This window comes from Eriocheir sinensis, chromosome 63 (genome assembly GCF_024679095.1).
Source record: "Eriocheir sinensis breed Jianghai 21 chromosome 63, ASM2467909v1, whole genome shotgun sequence".
Classification (NCBI taxonomy): Eukaryota; Metazoa; Arthropoda; class Malacostraca; order Decapoda; family Varunidae; genus Eriocheir; species Eriocheir sinensis.
In genome coordinates, this window is record NC_066571.1 from 9,781,607 (window position 1) to 9,800,990 (window position 19,384).

General features: G+C 42.1%; 1 protein-coding gene across 2 annotated transcripts in view; it reads left to right on the forward strand.

Annotated features, from left to right (window-relative positions):
- LOC126987014 (uncharacterized) overlaps positions 1 to 12,350 on the forward strand; it is a 31,497-nt gene extending 19,147 nt beyond the window's left edge. For both annotated transcript variants that reach the window (XM_050843649.1, XM_050843648.1), the window contains exons 9-12: positions 4,174 to 4,246; positions 4,640 to 4,813; positions 6,971 to 8,919; positions 8,998 to 12,350. In XM_050843649.1, the coding sequence (XP_050699606.1) occupies positions 4,174 to 4,246; positions 4,640 to 4,813; positions 6,971 to 7,346 (623 nt within the window). In that variant the 3' untranslated portion in view covers positions 7,347 to 8,919; positions 8,998 to 12,350. The remainder of the gene's footprint in view (positions 1 to 4,173; positions 4,247 to 4,639; positions 4,814 to 6,970; positions 8,920 to 8,997) is intronic.
- Positions 12,351 to 19,384: the final 7,034 nt, after the last annotated feature.

The window sequence follows — 19,384 nt, forward strand, 5'->3', positions numbered from 1 at the left end:
GGATGGAGGCTGCAAGTTTTGTATTGCCCAAAATCCGCTTCACCATACCTCCACACAACCACAGTGCGCCACGAAACACAAAAAAAATAATCCAGAGCAGGAAAGGGCTTCACCGGCGTCGGGGGCTCAAATCCGCGACCAACGAGATGGGGAAGCCTCTCCTTAACCAGACGTCCAAAGAGGTACCCCACTCGCAGAGGCTTTCCCATCAGGCGGGTTAGGCACTGCAGTTTGAAGTAAAGTGCGCAGAGCAGCTAGCATGGAAATGTCGATAGGAAATGGAATGGGAACGTATCCAGGTGGAGGGATTTAGTGGGGAGAACGCAGTCAGAAGAGGGTGGGTGGCTGATGGAGCGAAAAGCCTTTGACTCCACTCTGCTTAAAAGGACTCTGTGTGTGTGTGTGTGTGTGTGTGTGTGTGAGGCGTGGACCCTTTCCCTCCATCCAACACACACACACATGCACACACACACACACACACACACACACACACACACACACACACATGAGATGCATACTTTATACAGGAGTGAAGAAATTCGTCGTATATAGTTTGCATTACTTATTTTCTTCTCTCTCTCTCTCTCTCTCTCTCTCTCTCTCTCTCTCTCTCTCTCTCTCTCTCTCTCTATCTCTCTTCCTATCTATCTATCTATCCTTCCTTACATCTGTCTCTTTTTTTTTTTTTTTAGCAGAGTGAAATATTTCGTCGTATTAGTTAACAAAAAAAAGTAAGTGTATTTTTTATTTGTCTTTTTTTTTATCCAATTTATATTCGCGTTTCTTTGTCTTTATTTGTTTTTGTTTATGATGTCAGCTTTATGGTGTAGTGTGCGTGTGTGTGCGTGTGTGTGTGTGTGTGTGTGCGTGTGTGTGTGCGTACCTTAAAGCTGACAGGTGGCGGTGGAGGGCAGGTGTGTAAGGCAGGTCACGTGTTTGCAAGTCACTCGTTGGGGATCTGACTTGTTCTGTACGTGTATTTTTTTTGTATCTTTATCTTGTTTTGTTTTGTTCTTCGTCTTTGTTTTCTTGTTCCTGTTCTTCTTCTTGTTATAATTCTTCTTGTTCCTCTTGTTCTTGTTCTTTTGGTTCTTCTCTTGTTCATTCTTCTTCGTCTTCTTCTTCTTGGGTCAAAAGGAACAATCGGAAGAGAGAGAGAGAGAGAGAGAGAGAGAGAGAAGGAAAAGAAGATTAAATGATGAAGCAAAGTAGAAAGAAGAAAGGAGAGGAGAGAAAGGAACAGAAGAGGAAGAGAAAAAGAGAAATAAAGAGGATAAACCAAATGAAGGAGATGAAGAGTAAGAAGAGAAATGGAAGGAGGAGGAGGACGAAGTTAGTGAAGGAGAAATAAAAGGGAAAATGAAGAAGATGGAAAGTCAAAGGAAGAGGAAGAGGAGGAGGAGGAGGAGGAGGAGGAGAGAAAGATCAAAGGAGAAGGGAATGGAAAGAAAAGAAAATTGAGATTGGAAAGAGGGGAAGAAGAGAAGACCGGATGAAGAAAGGAAGGAGAAAGAAAATAAAAATAAAACTGTAAAATTGAAGAACAGAGGAGAAGGAGGAGGTAAAATAAACTAAAGGAGAAAGGCAAGAAAAGGAGAAGGCATAGAGAGATGGAGGAGAATGAGAGGAGAGGAGGAAGGGAATAAACAGGGAGAGAGAGAGAGAGAGAGAGAGAGAGAGAGAGAGAGAGAGAGAGAGAGAGAGAGAGAGAGAGAGAGAGAGAGAGAGAGAGAGAGAGAGAGAGAGAGAGAGAGAGAGAGAGAGAGAGAGAGAGAGAGAGAGAGAGAGAGAGAGAGAGAGAGAGAAGGAAAACATGTAAGGAGGTTGAAAGGGAAAAAGGGAAAGGAGAGAAGAGAATAAAAGTTAAAGAAAGGAAGTAGGTGAAGAAAAAGAGAAAGGGAGATGGAATGAACTTAAAGAGGAAAGGAAGAGAGAACGAGAAGAGAGAAGAAAGACATTAAAGAAGAACTGTATGGAGGAAGAAAGGAAGAAGGGGGCGAAGAAGAAAGGAAGAAGGGAAGAGGGGAACGGGAGAAAGAGAAAGAGAAAGAGAGGAAAGAAAGACTAAAGATGAACCATATGTAGAAAGGAAGATAAAGGAAGAGGCGAAGAGAAGGACAGAGACGAAATGAGGGAAGAAAACGAAGAGGAAGTGGAAGAAGGAGGAAGAGGAGGAGGAGGAGGAAGATACTGATGGAAGGAAGAAGAAGATGCAGAAGAAGGAGAAGAAAAAGGTAGAAAAAAGACAAGAAGAAAAACATACGAAGAAGAAAAGAAGAAAATCGTGAGACGGTGAAGAAAAAGAAGAAGAAGAAGAAGAAGAAGAAGAAGAAAAAGGTAGAAAAAAAGACAAGAAGAAAAAACACACAAAGAAGAAAAGAAGAAAATCCTGAGACGGCGAAGACAAAGAAGAAAATGAGGTCAGATTTGAGAGCATTGCGTTGGCTGTGTTTCTTGTTTGTTTCTTCGTTATAATCTTCGTGCGTGTGTCGGAACAATGAGATATAATGACCCTCTGTCTGGCTTGGTCCCAATGGCCTGGAGAGGGATGAAGGGAAGGAAAGGGAAGGGAAAAGAAGGGGAGAGAGAACATGACAGAGAGAAAATGAGGAGAAAGGTCAGAAAGGGGATTAAAAGAAAGGACGTGAAGATTAAGAAAGACAGATAAAAAGGGGGAAGGAAAGTGAAGGGAAAGGGAAGTAGACGGCATAGAGAAAAAGGAGAGGGGAGGAAAGACGGATGAAGGGAAGAAAAGGGAAGGGACAGAAGGGGAAAAAAGACAGAAGATGAAGAACAAGAAGAGAGAGAATAAAAGACGAAGAGGAGGAAAAGAGTAAAGAAGAGAGGAAGGGAAAACGAAGAAAATGTAAAGAAAAAAAAGAGGAGAGGAGGAGAAGGGGGCATGAAGAAAAGGGAAGGAAATGCAGAAAAGGAGAAAAAGAAGAAAATAAGAGAAATGAGGAAGGTAGAGGAATTAAAAAAAAGAGGAGGGAGTTGAGGAGGAGTAAGAAAAGAGAGAAAATGAGACAGATAAGAAAAAAAAAATGATGGAAATAGAAAGAAACAAAAAAAAAAGAGAGTAGAGAAAGGGGTCAATGGCCGGGAGGGGGGAGGGGGGGGGAAGGGGGGAGTCCTAAGCAAAAAAAGAGAAAAAGATAAAGAAAAATAAACAAAGGGAAAGGGGAAGTCCTAAGCAAAAAAAAGAAAAAAAAAAAAAGATAGAGAAATATAAAAGTCCTACGCCGCTTTTGTTGCAGGATGGAGGATCAATAGGACTCCCCCCGAAGGAGTTATTGTCCCGTGAGATTACAGTGTGGAGGCAATGAGGAAGAACGGAATGGCTGCCTGAGGTTCATAGGAAGAGGATTGCTTATTTTGGGGGTTGAGGGTGAGGAGGAGGGATTGGGGTGAGGAGGGGTTGGGATTGGAAGAAGGGGGGGAAGGGGAAGGGGGGTGGTTCTGATTTTTGCTGTTGTTGTTGTTGTTGTTGTTGTTGCTGTTGTTGTTGTTGTTGTTGTTGTTGTTGTTGTTGTTGTTGTTCAAAATGTGGTGTAAATATGTATGAGTTTTTATTAGTGAATTTTGCCTTGCTCTTTCTTTTCTCAGCTTTTTTTTATGTCTATCTTTCTATCTATCTATCTATTTATTTATCTATCTATCTATCTATCTATCTTCCGTTCGTCCTTTCGTTTTAACTTTTTCACTATCCAACTGACTAACTGCTTAACTGTCTGTCTATTTATCTAACTCTGTCTAACTTTCTAATCTCTGACTATCTAACTGTATCTAACTATCTAACTGTCTGACTTTAACTATCTAACTGTGTAACTGTTTAACTATCTAAATTCCTAACTATTTAACTGTCAAAATGCCTGACTGTCGACCTATCTAACTCTTTAACTATCTAACTGTCTATCGATCTAGATATCTAACCGTGTAACTATCTATCTAACTAACTATTTAACAAACTGTATAACTATCTACTTGTCTAACGATCTAACTCTCCAATTCTCAACCTCTCTAACTATCTCTCTATCTAACTATCTAACTAACTGTGTAACTATCTGCTTGTCTAACGATCTAACTCTCCAATTCCCAGCCTCTCCAACTATCTCTCCACCTAACTATCTATCTAATCATCTAACTTGTCTAACCGTCTCACCGTTTCGGCAGACTGGGAGCGGTTCGTGCGTGGACAGACGGAGATGTGGAAGACCTACGCGATCGACTGGCTGACGCAGGGCAGGTGAGATGAAGCCCCGCCCTCACCAGCTGAAAAAGGGGAGAGGGGGACGGCAGAGGATGGGGAGGGGCCGGGGCAAAGAGGGAGGGAGGGGGAGCTGAGGTTGAGCAGACGTTTTATTACTACTTCGGTGTGTGTGTGTGTGTGTGTGTGTGTGAGAGAGAGAGAGAGAGAGAGAGAGAGAGAGAGAGAGAGAGAGAGAGAGAGAGAGAGAGAGAGAGAGAGAGAGAATGAGGTAATATGCCTTTCCATTCACCGCTTACCGAAGAATCCTTTACCAAATCCCTTCCTCCTTCTGCGTCACCCTAAAGACCAACCCTGAGTCCTTTATCGCCATCCTTCCACCTCCTACGTCACCTCCTTCAGCAGTCCTTCTTCAGAGCGTGTATCTTGCAGGAGCGTGTTGCTGATTCACTACGAGAGGCTGCTGCAGGACCCCCAGAAGGAGCTGCTCAGGATCCTACATTTTCTACGCCTGCGGGTGGACCAGCGGCGCCTGAAGTGCACGCTGCAGAACCTCGACGGCGCCTTCAGGAGACCCACGCCCGATAACATATCCTACAGGCTCCGGTAAAGCGTCCCTCCTCTCCCCTCTACCCCTCTCTCTCTCTCTCTTTTATATATAGGGCCTGTGTGGTCTGACTATCTATGTAAGTCTATGTAAATCTCTCTCTTATGTTCTCATGTTCTTATGTTCTTATGTTCTTTCTCTCTCATGTTCTTATGTTCTTGTGTTCTTTGTTTTCTCTCTCTCTCTCTCTCTCTCTCTCTCTCTCTCTCTCTCTCTCTCTCTCTCTCTCACGAATGACTAACAAACTAATCAGGAGGTTCTTAGGAAAGCTTACCTGGATAACCTTTAATTAGTTCGAAATCCCTGCACCTGTTAGGACGAGAGAGAGAGAGAGAGAGAGAGAGAGAGAGAGAGAGATGAAAGGAAAGTGGAAAAGTTTGGGTACATTTCCATTCTCTCTCTCTCTCTCTCTCTCTCTCTCTCTCTCTCTCTCTCTCTCTCATTTTTCTTTTTTTTCCCCTTTTTTCATTTTCTTTTATCTTTTCTTTACCTTTTTTTCTTTTCTTTTCTTTCTTTTCATGTTTTCTTTTCACTTTTTCTCTTATATTTCTCTCTCTCTCTCTCTCTCTCTCTCTCTCTCTCTCTCTCTCTCTCTCTCTCTCTCTCTCTCTCTCTCTCTCTCTCTCTCCCCTCCTCTTATTACCCTTACCCCAAAAAGTCGCCGAATCTGATTAAAACTTTGCATCTATTCTTGATTGGAAAAAGAAGAAAATCGTAAAGCGACTCGGACCCGTATTCTAAAACGCTTTCGACTCACAACACATATTTCCAAAAGCCACAAGGGAGATAGTCGGTTTATCTTCAGTGTTTTGTCACGTTAATGAAGCAGAGGCCTTGTCAAACTATCGGTGTGTTTGACTGTATCTGTTTACTCACCTACCTGTCTTTTTTCTGTCTTTTCTGCCACACCTCATACAATCTCTACCACCACCACCACTAACAACACTTACAACAACAACCATCACTACCACCACCACCACTACCATCACCACCACCACTAACAACACTAACAACCCCTACCACTAACACCACCACTATCACCACCCCATCTACTACTCCATATACCACCCCATGGAAATACTATCACAACCCCTACGAAAGCCTTACCAAATGTGTGTGTAATGTTCTCAGACGCTTTGGATCTCACAACAAATATTTTCAAATGCTACAAGGGAGATTAGTTAGATTATCATGAGTATTTTGTTACGCTCATGATGTAGAAGCCTTGTCCAACTATCAATAGGGTCATAACACTTCACATGGAAATACTAAGACAGCTTCCACGAAAGTCTTATTTAATGGGTGGGTGTGAGCCCCGAAAAGTTTGGGAAAATGGGTCTTGGTCTTTGGTCTTGCATGTGTTCCCCCTTCCGAGGCGAGATTGCACTTCGAGCGGGCGAGGCGTCAGGGTAAAGCCGGTTAAGTCTTCGGGGTCACTGTGATCTTCGGTTCCTAAGCTGCTGGATTAGATTTCGAAGCCCCCTTTATGTATCTCATCGTGTTTTTACAAAGGAGAATTAGATACTATATAAAAGATGCGAAATACTACCAATCAGCGTTGTCAAATTGTCGTACTCTGAACACTGCATTTATCATATTTAGGCTCCAAGACTGTCGTAACTACCCAAATAACGCTAGAAAATTAAAGTTAGCGTTAAAACTGTAACTTATTGATGTTTTTAGTGTTTTCTGCTTTAGTCATCGGTCAGAAACTTCAAAAATGCAATGCGATGAGTACGATAATTTGGCAACGCTGCTACCAACCCAAAAATCAACCGTCTCAGCATTCATCAACAATCATCAATCAGCAATAAAAAATGAGCACATAAAGGGGAGGGGAGATCTTGTTATAAGGGCGAAAGAGATTTTTATCTTAACCTTTACCAGAAGAGACGCTTTCCCTCTTTGACTGTGTTTGTTTGTTCACCAACCTGTCTTTCTCTGTCTTTTCAGCCACACCTCACACTACCATCACCACCACTACCACCACCACCACTAACACCACTAACATCACTACCTAACCCCCTTACCACCACCAACACTAACCCCAGTACCATTCCCCTGCCAACTACCCACCATCGTTACCACCACTAATACCACTACCGTCCGTCCCCCCCACCATCAACACCCCCCTTAACACAATGTCCTCCCCGCAGAGACCCGTTCACCCCTGCTCTTCACGTCGTGGTGGAGGCAGCCATGCGGGAGGTGGACGAAGCCCTCACCAAGCTTGACCGAGAGCCACTACCCGCCAACTTCTACAGCTACCACCACCACCACCACCACCACGCCCACCACCACACCCACCATCACCATCACCACCACAACACCACCACGAGAAGCCCAACGCACGGTGACACAAAGCAGATCAAGAAACAAAAGAGCAGCGGGAGTGGTGTGAGTGATCCGCCGAAGAGCTCTGTGGCGGGTGTTGTGAACGGTGCTGAACGGAACTCAGTGTCGGGAGGGGAAGGGAAGGGAGCGCCGGAGCCTCCAGTCCTTCAGCTAAGTCCGTGGGTGAAGGGACAGTGAGTGCGTGAGTCTGGAAAGAGAACCTTGTATTGTTGTTTCTGAATCGGGTAGTGTGTGTTCCGTGTGAAAGGCTTACAAATGAAGTCGTCTCCTTGGTCTTGGTCTGGGTTGGGAGTCTCCTTCGTCGTGAGTGCGTGCGCATGGATGGAAAATAACCCAGTGTTGTTGTTTTACCTGTAGTATGAAGTGTGTGTTCCGTGCGAAAGGCTTACAGGTGAAGTCGTCTAAATGGTCTTGGTCTGGGTTGTGAGTCTCCTACGTCGTTGGTGATTGCGAGTGGCCTTTGATTCGGCGCTCTCCCACTCTCGTCTAACACCAACTCGCCAACGTACCAACTCGGCCCTGTGCTAACTCGCCCCAGTACAAACTCGCCCTCATACGAACTGGCCCTTCTGATGAAACCATAACAGCGGCAAGATTATAACGATGCTTCTCTTCTCTCAGTTATATACAGTGAGGACGAGTTCATAGGAAGGTGAGTTTGTACTGGAGGGAGATCATATCGTTTGTGGGGAGAGTTAATATGATGTGTGTTGGTATATGGGGCGACTGTGTGTGTGTGTGAGTGAGTGTGTGTGTGTGTGTGTGTGTGTGTGTGTGTGTGTCCTTTTCAAGTAAAGGGATAACCAAGGTTCAGAATTAACCTGAACCTTAACAAAACAATAAAGAAACACAAAAATCTCACGCGACGCTCACCTCACCCTACCCACACCCTTACCACGCCCACACCCTCACACCCACGCCCTCACACGCCCACGCTCTCATCACCACATCCTCACCAAGCCCACCGAAGAACTATCAATACTCCACAATTATCTCAACCTTCAGAAGTGACGGTCCTCCTAAAGTCTGACCTACCATGACTCTTTAACTGTCTATCTGTCTACTTATCCGCCTGTCTATCTGTTTATCTGTGTCCTTTTTGCTTCGCCTCGCACTGCCGCCGCCCGTCCGTGTTCCCCGTGCTTTGTTTCTTCTTTCATTACTGGAGTCTGCTGAGTGGGTGGATGTTACCCTGTATTCGTTATGGTGCGGCCACACTGCACGCGGGTTCCTGGGAGGGTAGAGGGTAGCGGGATGCCTAGCGGGTCAGAGGCAAGAACAAACACATGTTATCTAATAGGAGTGGCCATACAGGACGCGGGTAGCGGGTAAGCTTGGAGGGAACCCGCTACCCGCGTCCTGTATCGCCCCTCGCATTAGTGCAGTGTGGCCGCACCCTAATGGAGGAAAGGGAAGGTATAAGACAAAGATGATGGGATACTCTTCAGCTTCGCGTGACCTCAGTGCTCATCTCCGTCGCAGTGCCTAGTCTGTTTTTCTCCTTGGTCTCTGTACGGTGTGTGTCGGCGGCTCTGTGTGCAAGAAGACTTAAAGGCAGGTATTCTTGGACACTTTCGGCGGTCACAACAACTATTGCCAAAGCCCAGCAAGGAGGTCAGTCGGGTTCTCATGAGAGTTTTCCGCATTCACGGTGCAGAGGCCTCGTTAAACTATCACTAGGCTCATAAAACTATCCATGGAAATACTAACACAACCTCTATGGAAGCCTTATTGAATGTGGGTGTGTGAGGTCCGAAATGCATCAAACTATCCATGGAAATAGCCGCAACAGCCTCAACGAAAGTCTTATTGAATGTGTGTGTGTGAGCCCCGAAATGTATCAGAAGCCTTGTCAAACTATCACTAGGCTCATAAAACTATCCATGGAAATAGCCGCAACAACCTCAACGAAAGTCTTATTGAATGTGTGTGTGTGAACCCGGAAATGTTTGAGAGTATGGGACTTCCTGTAACGCCTCACCGTCATTCCTCTTTCACCCATGTTCTGTACGCGGCGCTGTCATGCTCTTTACCGTGTGGGACTTACTGTAACGTCTCTGTGCAATCAATCTTTCGTCCATGTTCTGTATACGCGGCCCTGTCATGCTCTTTACCGTGTGGGACTTACTGTAACGCCTCACTGTCATTCCTCTTTCACCCATGTTCTGTACGCGGCGCTGTCATGCTTTTTACCGTGTGGGACTTACTGTAACGCCTCACTGTCATTCCTCTTTCACCCATGTTCTGTACGCGGCGCTGTCATGCTCTCCTTTACCTTGTGGGACTTGCTGTAGCGTCTCTGTGCAATTCATCTTTCGCCCATGTTCTGTACGCGGCCTGTCATGCTCTTTACCTTGCTCTGTGTGACCTACGCAGACTCCCTCGTCCTCTCCCTGCCCCGCGCACCCTCCACCCCACAAGCCTTTCGTCCACGTGCCCTCCGCGGCGGGTCTCGGGAGGGTCCACTGTATCTAGCATCTAGACGCCAACTGTGTACGGGCAGGTGCATTGGTGCCACCCGTGTCATCTGTTCCAGGTAATATTCGGTTGTGTTCTGACAAAAGTGATCCCGGGTACCTAACGTAGCTGTTGGTTTGCGTGATCCAGAACAGGAGTTACTATGGTGCGAGGTAGGGGTCGAAAAATCTTATTCTTCTTATTCTTATTTATATTCTTATCCTTATTCTTCTTATTTTTATTCTTATTTTTTATTGTTATTGTAGTTGACGTCTTGCTCCATCGTCTGCACCAAAGAGCGAGTCAGTGCGAGTAATGAAATCCGTAGAAAATCAAGAGTTTGCCTAATGGATGAAGGGACAGGCGGCGGTTCTAACGGAGCGGCAGCGAATGTTGTCATGCGCGGCTGTCTCTCAGGCGTGAAGGCTTATTTGGGGGACGAGGAAGTGTGGCTCGACGGTACTGCTCCGGAATATCTGGCTGAAGGGAAAAACAAAGTAGCAGCGTGGAAAGGTTCTTGTACACTTTGAAATATAAAGATGTTATACCTCAGAGTTTATTTATTTATTTATTTTATTTTTTTGCAGCAGAGGAAGCAACTCAGAGGCAAAAACAAATAGGGAGAAGCAACAAAAACAAAAAAAAGCCTTCTAAGCAAATGTTATGATAATGCTGCGTATGGAAAGATTGTTGTACATTTTGAAATATGAAAATGTAATACTCAGAAATGTTATGACAATGCTGTTGAAAGATTATTGTACATTTTGAAATATGAAAACGTAATACTCAGAAATGTTATGATAATGCTGTGTATTAAAAGATTGTTGTACATTTTGAAATATGAAAACGTAATACTCAGAAATGTTATGATAATGCTGTGTATTAAAAGATTGTTGTACATTTTGAAATATGAAAATGTAATACTCAGAAATGTTATGATAATGCTGTTGAAAGATTATTGTACATTTTGAAATACGAAAATGCGATACTCAGGAATGTTATGATAATGCTGTGTATTAAAAGATTGTTGTACATTTTGAAATATGAAAATGCAATACTCAAAAATGTTATGATAATGCTGTGTATTGAAAGATTATTGTACATTTTGAAATATGAAAATGTAATACTCAAAAATGTTATGATAATGCTGTGTATTGAAAGATTATTGTACATTTTGAAATATGAAAATGTAATACTCAGAAATGTTATGATAATGCTGTGTATTAAAAGATTGTTGTACATTTTGAAATATGAAAATGTGATACCCAGAAATGTTGTGATAATGCTGTGTATGGAAGGATTCTTGTACATTTTGAAATATGAAAATGTAATACCCAGAAATGTTATGATAATGATGTGTATTGAAAGATTATTGTACATTTTGAAATATGAAAATGTAATACCCAGAAATGTTATGATAATGATGTGTAGGGAAAGATTATTGTACATTTTGAAATATGAAAATGTGATACCCAGAAATGTTGTGATAATGCTGTGTATGGAAGGATTCTTGTACATTTTGAAATATGAAAATGTAATACCCAGAAATGTTATGATAATGATGTGTAGGGAAAGATTATTGTACATTTTGAAATATGAAAATGTAATACTCAGATATGTTATGACAATGATGTGTAGGGAAAGATTATTGTACATTTTGAAATATGAAAATGTAATACTCAGATATGTTATGATAATGATGTGTAGGGAAAGATTATTGTACACTTTGAAATATGAAAATGTAATACTCAGAAATGTTATGAAATTGCTGTGTATGGAAGGATTCTAGTACATTTTGAAGTAAGAAGAAAACGTAATATACCAAAATGTTATGCTTCTGCTACGCATGGATAATTCTTGTACATTTCGAAATATGAAAATGTTTTACTTCAGAGCGTTACGATAATGCTGGATATATTACTGTACCTGTAACTTGCAGTGAAGGGCCATTCTCTCAACCCAAATCAATAAAAAATGGCCCAAGTACAGGAGCGTCACAAAACAGATCAGTTGGATATGTTATTGAATATGATCTGTAACTTGCAGTGAAGGGCCATCCTCTCAACCCAAATCAATAAAAAAATGGCCCAAAGTACAGGAGCGCCACCAAACAGATCAGTTGGATATGTTATTGAATGTGATTTGTAACTTGCAGTGAAGGGCCATTCTCTCAACCCAAATCAATAAAAAATGGCCCCCGTACAAGAGCGTCACAAAACAGATCAGTTGGATATGTTATTGAATATGATCTGTAACTTGCAGTGAAGGGCCATCCTCTCAACCCAAATCAATAAAAAAATGGCCCCCGTACAAGAGCGTCACAAAACAGATCAGTTGGATATGTTATTGAATATGATCTGTAACTTGCAGTGAAGGGCCATTCTCTCAACCCAAATCAATAAAAAAATGGCCCAAAGTACAGGAGCGTCACCAAACAGATCACAGTGGTTGTCCTTGATGAGTAGTGATTCAAATGTTTAGCGCAGATGTTGTCAAGACTTTGCCGCAAGAAAGGACACCAAGGCGCACTCATGATGTTAATGTTATGCTTTTCTATACAAGGTCAGCTTCATCATCGTTAAAAGTTCGTCTCCTCAGTTTGATGTCGTAATACAGGTCTGAGTTGATGGTTTATATATATACTGACGTGCTGAACTATAATCATCCTTATTTAAGAGAATGTTATGTATGATACGAATAATTTCAGTACAATGAATTATTTTCTGAACTATGCTAATTACCCTTTGGATTTGAACTAGTGCACTCATACTGAGCTGAAAAGACTGTGTGGATGTAGTACCAATATCATAACAGGACTATTTATATATTTATCTGTCTATCTATCAATCTGTATTCATCTATCTGTCTATCTATCAATCTGTATTCATCTGTCTATCTATTAATCTGTATTTATCTGACTGTCTATCTATCTGTCAAGCTTTATCACTATCTTCATTAATCTGTATCTTTATTCAGCTATCAATCTATCTTCTATCTGTCGATCTTTCAATCTGCATCACCGTCTTCATTGATCTCTATCTCTACTCAACTATCTATCTGTATCTGTCTTTCAGTCTATTTCACTGTCTTCATTTATCCCTATTTATCTCTAATTATCTTTGAATTGTATATCTACCTGATTATCTGTTTATCTATCTATCAGTCTATATCACTCTTTAATTATCTCAGTTTATATCTATTCAACTATTTATCTGTATCTGTCTGTCTGTCTGTCTGCCTCCTCGACTCTGAGAATGAGAATGTCTGGTCAGGTGATGTTAGTTTGGCCAGGGTCGGAGGAGGACACAGGGCACCAGCCGCCAGCCCAGGACGCGGGGCAGTTCTCATATCACACCAGGCAGCTACAGGCAAGGAGGTAATGTATTGGCTACACTGGAGAGTGGAGGCGAGGAGTTGACCCTGACTGCCACGGCATTGACAACATGTATGACAGCTTGCCAGTATGGAGAAAAAATACTGATAGATGAGAACGCTTTGTTTGCCTTCAACTTAAAGATCAGCGAGTGTCTGTGTTTCAGTTTATATATTAATGTATACAGGCTATATTCTTCGACTTTCTTGTAAATGATTATATAATTCGTAATGATAATCAGTATTTTGTACCTAAACACATTATTTTTATTACGTGGCTTGTTGTGAACCCAATAGTCTCAGTAGCAGTCACCGAGCGTTGAGGCATTGTCACCATTTTCCTTTAAATAAGAATTAACCAACTTGTGAGGAGGATTCAGCTTGTCTCCACCATGCAGAACAACAGGACCTTCGTAATACATCTTAACACAGAAGTTTGAGACGAAGCATTCATACCGTGTCAAAGAATATTAAATAAACTATAGTGATATAAATACTCACTGCTTTAGACATAGCAAACGAAGCTTCAGTGACAACGTTCGAAGCCTCCACACACACAACAACACCCAGAATGAAAGCTCAGTGGCTCTTGGCGAAGTGGTGAGGATGATGGTCGGGACACACACACACACACACACACACACACACACACCTGAGAATCGGAAATCGGGTGAGATCAAACGAGACGACATAAATAACAGTAAAGGAGATGAAGAAGAAGAAGAAGAAGAAGAAGAAGAAGAAGAAGAAGAAGAAGAAGAAGGAGGAGGAGGAAGAGGTCACTCACTCCTCACATCCAAGGCTGCGTCAGTGGATCAAAATAAACGGAAGGAGAGAGGAAGGAAAATACGATAATGACGAAGGAAAACGAAGGGTAACTAGACGAAAGAGGAGGAGGAAGATAAAGAGAAAGAAGAGGGAGGAGTACGAGAAAAAAAGAAGAAATTGATGATGAATAAAGAAAATATAGAAAAACAGAAGATTAGCAAGAGAAGGAAAAAATAAGATAAGCAACAAGAACGGAACTTAGAAACAGGAACAACAAAACAAAAAGAAAACAAATAAAACAAAGCAAAATAAAACATAAACAAACACAAAATACAAAAACAAAAAATAAAAACGAAACAACAGCGAAAACTAGAAGGAGAAGAAGAAGAAGAAGAAAAAGAAGAAGAAGAAGAAGGAAAAGAAGAAGAAGAAGAAGAAGAACACCACCACCACCAACAACAACAACAACAAAAAGAGGAGGAGAAGAAAACGGCAGAAAACACTCGCGGCGGTTTTGATCACGACAACAAGACTCTCCTCGGCCGGGCCTCAGGTGAGCGGGGAGAGTAATTACCTGTGTTATTGTATGGCCTTTGACTCCCTCCTCGCAGGTACCTGTTGGCACTTTGATCCTCCTTTGTGAGTAGGTTCGAGTCCCTTTGTGTGTGTATGTGTGTGTGTGTGTGTGTGTGTGTGTGTGTGTGTGTGTGTGTGTGATTGTGTGTGTGTGTGTGTGTGTGTGTGTGTGTGTGTGTGTGTGTGTGTGTGTGTGTGTGTGTGTGTGTGTGTGTGTGTGTGTGTGTATAAAGGTTGCTGTTCCTGTGTTTCTCTCTCTCTCTCTCTCTCTCTCTCTCTCTCTCTCTCTCTCTCTCTCTCTCTCTCTCTCTCTCTCTCTCTCTCTCTCTCTCTCTCTCTCTCTCTCTTCCTTCCCTTTCCCTTCTAACATGTCAATGCATATTTTTCACGGTTCCCCTCTCTCTCTTTTCTTTTTTTTTCTCTCTCTCTCCTCTCCCTTCCCCTTATTCTCTCATTCCCTCCCTGACAAGCTTTCTCCTCTTCCCTCTGATCCATCTCCTCCCTTCCCTTCGTCTATATTCGCTGTTTTTCTTTCTCTTCCTATGACCTTTTTTTTCTCGTTCATATTTTTCTCTGTTATTTGTATGTCTTTTTTTAATCTTTTGTTCGTGTGTTGGTTGCTCTTTTTCCTCTCTCTCTGTTTGGTTCTTTCTCTCCTCTTTGTTCTTTTAGTATATGTGTCCATCTTTCTTTCTCCCTTTCTCTATTTCTGTTTTGTGTTTTACTTTTTTGTCTCCTTTTGCGTTGGCCGTTTTTCGTGTGTTTTTGTATTTATGAGGTTGGGTGGTGTGTTTCTCTCTCTCTCTCTCTCTCTCTCTCTCTCTCTCTCTCTCTCTCTCTCTCTCTCTCTCTCTCTCTCTCTCTCTCTCTCTCTCTCTCTCTCTCTCTCTCTCTCACTAATGGAGGACGTCCTTCACCCCGCCTGCACACCGGCCACATTTTTCACTCTCTGAAGGCCCAAAATACGTTAAAGAAAATAGCGAACGTTCTTTCTCGCGGTGGAAGCAAAATAGAATATTGTTATATGCTTTCTCTTTTATTTTGTTTTGCTTTCTGAAGGCTACCTCGCGTTCCTTTTCGTGCTTGAAGCGAAGGAAAATGTTGTTATATGGATTTTTTTTTTATATCGTTTTGAAGGTTTTAAAAGATGGTAAGGAAGTTAGGGTTCGTTACTGTGGAAAGGGACAAGGAACAGAATGGTAATATTTGTCTTTGTTTTCTTTACTATAGTTGCGTGTATTTTCTTGCTGGTTAAAACAAAAGAGAATGTTGTTATACTTATGTTTTTACGTTCTGAAAGCTTAAAAAGATTATGAAGAGGATTGGGATTCGTTGTTTTGAAAGAGAATGATGGAAAGAACACTGATATTTTGCTTATCTTTCTTGACGGTTTGAGAAATTTGTCAAGCTGGTATTTTTCCGAATCCATACTTATATTTATCGAGTTTATACTTAAACTTGTATACCTCTTTCCTTTTAAACCTTTCCCTTGGTGAGTATTTATTTGTGTGTGCAGTGTTCTTTTGAATTATCTACCTGCAAGTATCTATACATGCAAAGGAAGATATCTACCCCCACAGTAAAAGGCGAAACATTCTTGAACCTTCAGTGACAGTTTTACAGCCCAACACCGTGGCTTTGTAATGTCCCAAGACCCAAATAATACCATTCAGTCTTCTACACCCCATCATGATTAGGCTTTCGATGCAACACCAGATACACAAGAGGTTCCTCGTGTGGTGCTCTCAGATTTCTATCCTTAAATATGAACACAAAACAATACACAAGGAATTTTCGAAGTCTTTGGAGTTTGTTCGGAGGCTTACTAACCCATCATGACGAACTGTGAAAGTGGCCCTTAGTGTCGTTGAAAAAAGGTTTGGAAACAAGTCTGCGAGAATATCTACATTATTAACTTGATGCGAGACAGTCTGGGGGCTTCAGGAATATGAAGAGAGAAAAGAATACCCACAACATTTTAATTATTTACCTATACAACAGTTTTGAGCCCCTATAGGATACCACTTACTAGATTATAAACAAGCAAAAACAAAAAGTCATCGGTAGAGCTAAGAATTTTTTTTTCTCTCGAAAGATTTTACACTGAGGAAGGAGGGGAAGAAGGGGAAGGGAGGGGAAAGGAATTTAATAAAGAAGTATAAAAAAATGTATGAATTTGACAAGTGCTTTCCCGTGTTCTAAAGAAATATGGCAGAGGAGGAGGACGGAACAGAGGAAGACATGCTTTTCTCAGTAATAGCTAAAAGTAACCGAGACAATCGTAAAATCGTAAAAAAACTATAAAAAAAGAAGTAAGCATTGCGCGTCTCTCCATTCATCTGTCTTTTTTGCGTCGCGCTGTGCAGCAGTTTTCATTCGGCGCTGGTTGGTGAGTCGCATTGTAGAGGCCGCCCTCATTTTGCCCGTGGAAATAACTAATACTTCATGGCCAATGCGCTGCTATAGTGTACACTGAAGGGTGATGCTGAACTTTCCCAAGAGGACGCGTTTTCAAAAGGTAGGTACAGTATGGAGGGGAGAATGCCAACCTTTCATCCCCTTACCATCTTGCTTCACAGAGTGGCTAATGATGATAAATTATAGTGTATGTTCGCAGGCAGTGGCTTATAATGATATAGTGTATATGTTCGCAAGCTATTTTTTTTTCCCCAAAGCTGTTTCCTTTACCGTAGAAATAATCTTATGTATCATTCGATATAAAACTCAAATTCAGGAGAAAGTAATAGGCCTACTGGAAAACGGAATAAGTATAGCAATGAACACTTGTAATAGAAAAAGTTTACCTCAGCCAATTTTTTTTCCAGATATCTTTTTTTTTTTTCAGTAGAGATAGCGACAACTTCAAACAAAAGGGCTGATAAGTATTACTGATGTTACTGCTAAGGTATTACTAAGATATTACTGCCTTTAAGATATTACTGCCCTCTTCACACATACATACACACACATAAAAAAAAAAATACAGCCAGTGCGATAAAACAGACACACTAACGCACACACCCAATACCCTATCCCCTATACATAAGTCAAGCGACCCCGTTCTCTCCCTTCACCCTGCGACGCATTGAAACCTAGTCGGAAGGGGCGGTGTAGCTAAGGGCTATGATGTTCCCCCGTCCTGTTTGCTGATCTCCTGCCTCCCCTGTCGCTTCTGATTGCCGGTTTTAATTAACCTTTGTGGCCGAATATTTTTACTCCGGTACAGTGATTAGGCTCGGCAAAAATCAGGTCGCAGCAAGCATGAAGCCGGGTCAGTCACGTCCCAGCCCCGACACTCATTATTTTCCCCTCCCTGGTGCATGAGGAGACTGTGTAATTACCTCTGACCCTCTGCCTTACTGAATGACGTGTGTAAGGGGAGCCATTCTACTTTTAAGGCCCATAGTCAAACATTTCGGGGTATCAAACTCTTGTCCATCCGAAATTGACCTCTCTTTTGGCCATACATCTCTACATTCTTTTACAGGAGAAGCACATAGCGAGCATTTCTGTTTTTATTTATTCTTGCCCTTGAGCTGCTTCCTTTACTGTAAAAAAAAAGTATAAGGACAAAGCCTGACTTATGGGAAAAGAGTAAAGTTTGCGTTGGCGGAAAGGAAGGAAATAAAAGTGATTCCATTGGCTTTTCGTGCTTATGTGTCCTTATTCACAAAAATTTCTGGGCTCACGGACTCACATTTGAAAAGAGTATCGTTGAGGTTCATGTGGGTGTTTTCATGGGTAGAATTATGAGTCTGGTTATAGTTTGACCAGGGTTCTTTTGCACCGTGAATTCCATAGTCATAAGAACGCGACTAGGCTAATCTCCGTTGTGGTCTTTGGTATAATGAGAGCCATTAGCGAATGAGAATATATACAGGCTGAACAGACGGGAAAAAATACATAGATCTTGGTACCGTTAAAAGTCATGAAGATAATGAAAAAAAATAATTGCAATAAAGGTTTGAAATCACTACTGTAGAGACGAGTGTAAGCGTCGCCTAATGTTTGCTGTCAACTTGTAATTACGGTTCAGCGTCAACATTGCCACGGAAAAGTTTGCAGGCCTGTTTCTTCTCTCTCTCTCTCTCTCTCTCTCTCTCTCTCTCTCTCTCTCTCTCTCTCTCTCTCTCTCTCTCTTCGATCTTCAGCTTCAAGGGATAATCTGAGGTTTTCTTCATCGGTATTTGCATAATATTATCAGGAGCTTCACCATTCCTTCAAAATATATATATAAAAAAACGTTATAAACAACATATTCCTTCCATAATTTTTACCTCAACATATTTCATTTTGTATTTCGCATTTTCCACGGTCAGCTCTCCTCTGTGGGTTAAGTATTTTTAAATATGTTCTGATTAACCTCGAAGATAAGCCTCGCCTCCTCCCCCCTCCCCTCCTCAACATCATCAGTCTGTGTTCTTGAATCGTATCTTACGACGCCATAATCTTATTTTAGGTATTTTCCTCACGACAAGCTTTCGTGGTGCAGTGGTTAGCGTTTCCAACTGTGAGTCTGCAGGGCTGGGTTCGAATCCGGTCAGGGCAGTCGGCGTACAGTCTACCCACCTGATCAACCATCCTTTTGGGCTGGTTGATAAATTTGTGGCTGATGAAACCTGGGTAAGCTAAACTGTGGTGACCCGGATGTTACACTGGCCCTGTGTCGGGTTAACGGGTTCACCCACCATGAGCTCAAAGGGTGAACGGGGCGGAGATGACCACTGGAGGCACGCACAGGTTTAGAGTATGCTGCCAACTTTGTTTTATCATGGACGTGGATCGAGCCTCGCACGCAGACCACAACCTGCACCACGCACCAGCCAATCACAAAAAGGCATCAGTGAGGTCGAGGGTCATGAGTGCAGCCGTCATGATTACTTAAAGAGGCTTGGGTGGAAAAAGGGAAAAAAAAGTATGTGATATGAAAATTCAATGAAAGGAAAAATTAACTCTTGATAACTTTATTTCCATTTCCGTGAACTAGCAGGCGGTCTTCAGAGAGAGAGAGAGAGAGAGGGGGCGAGTTAGGGATTATAGAG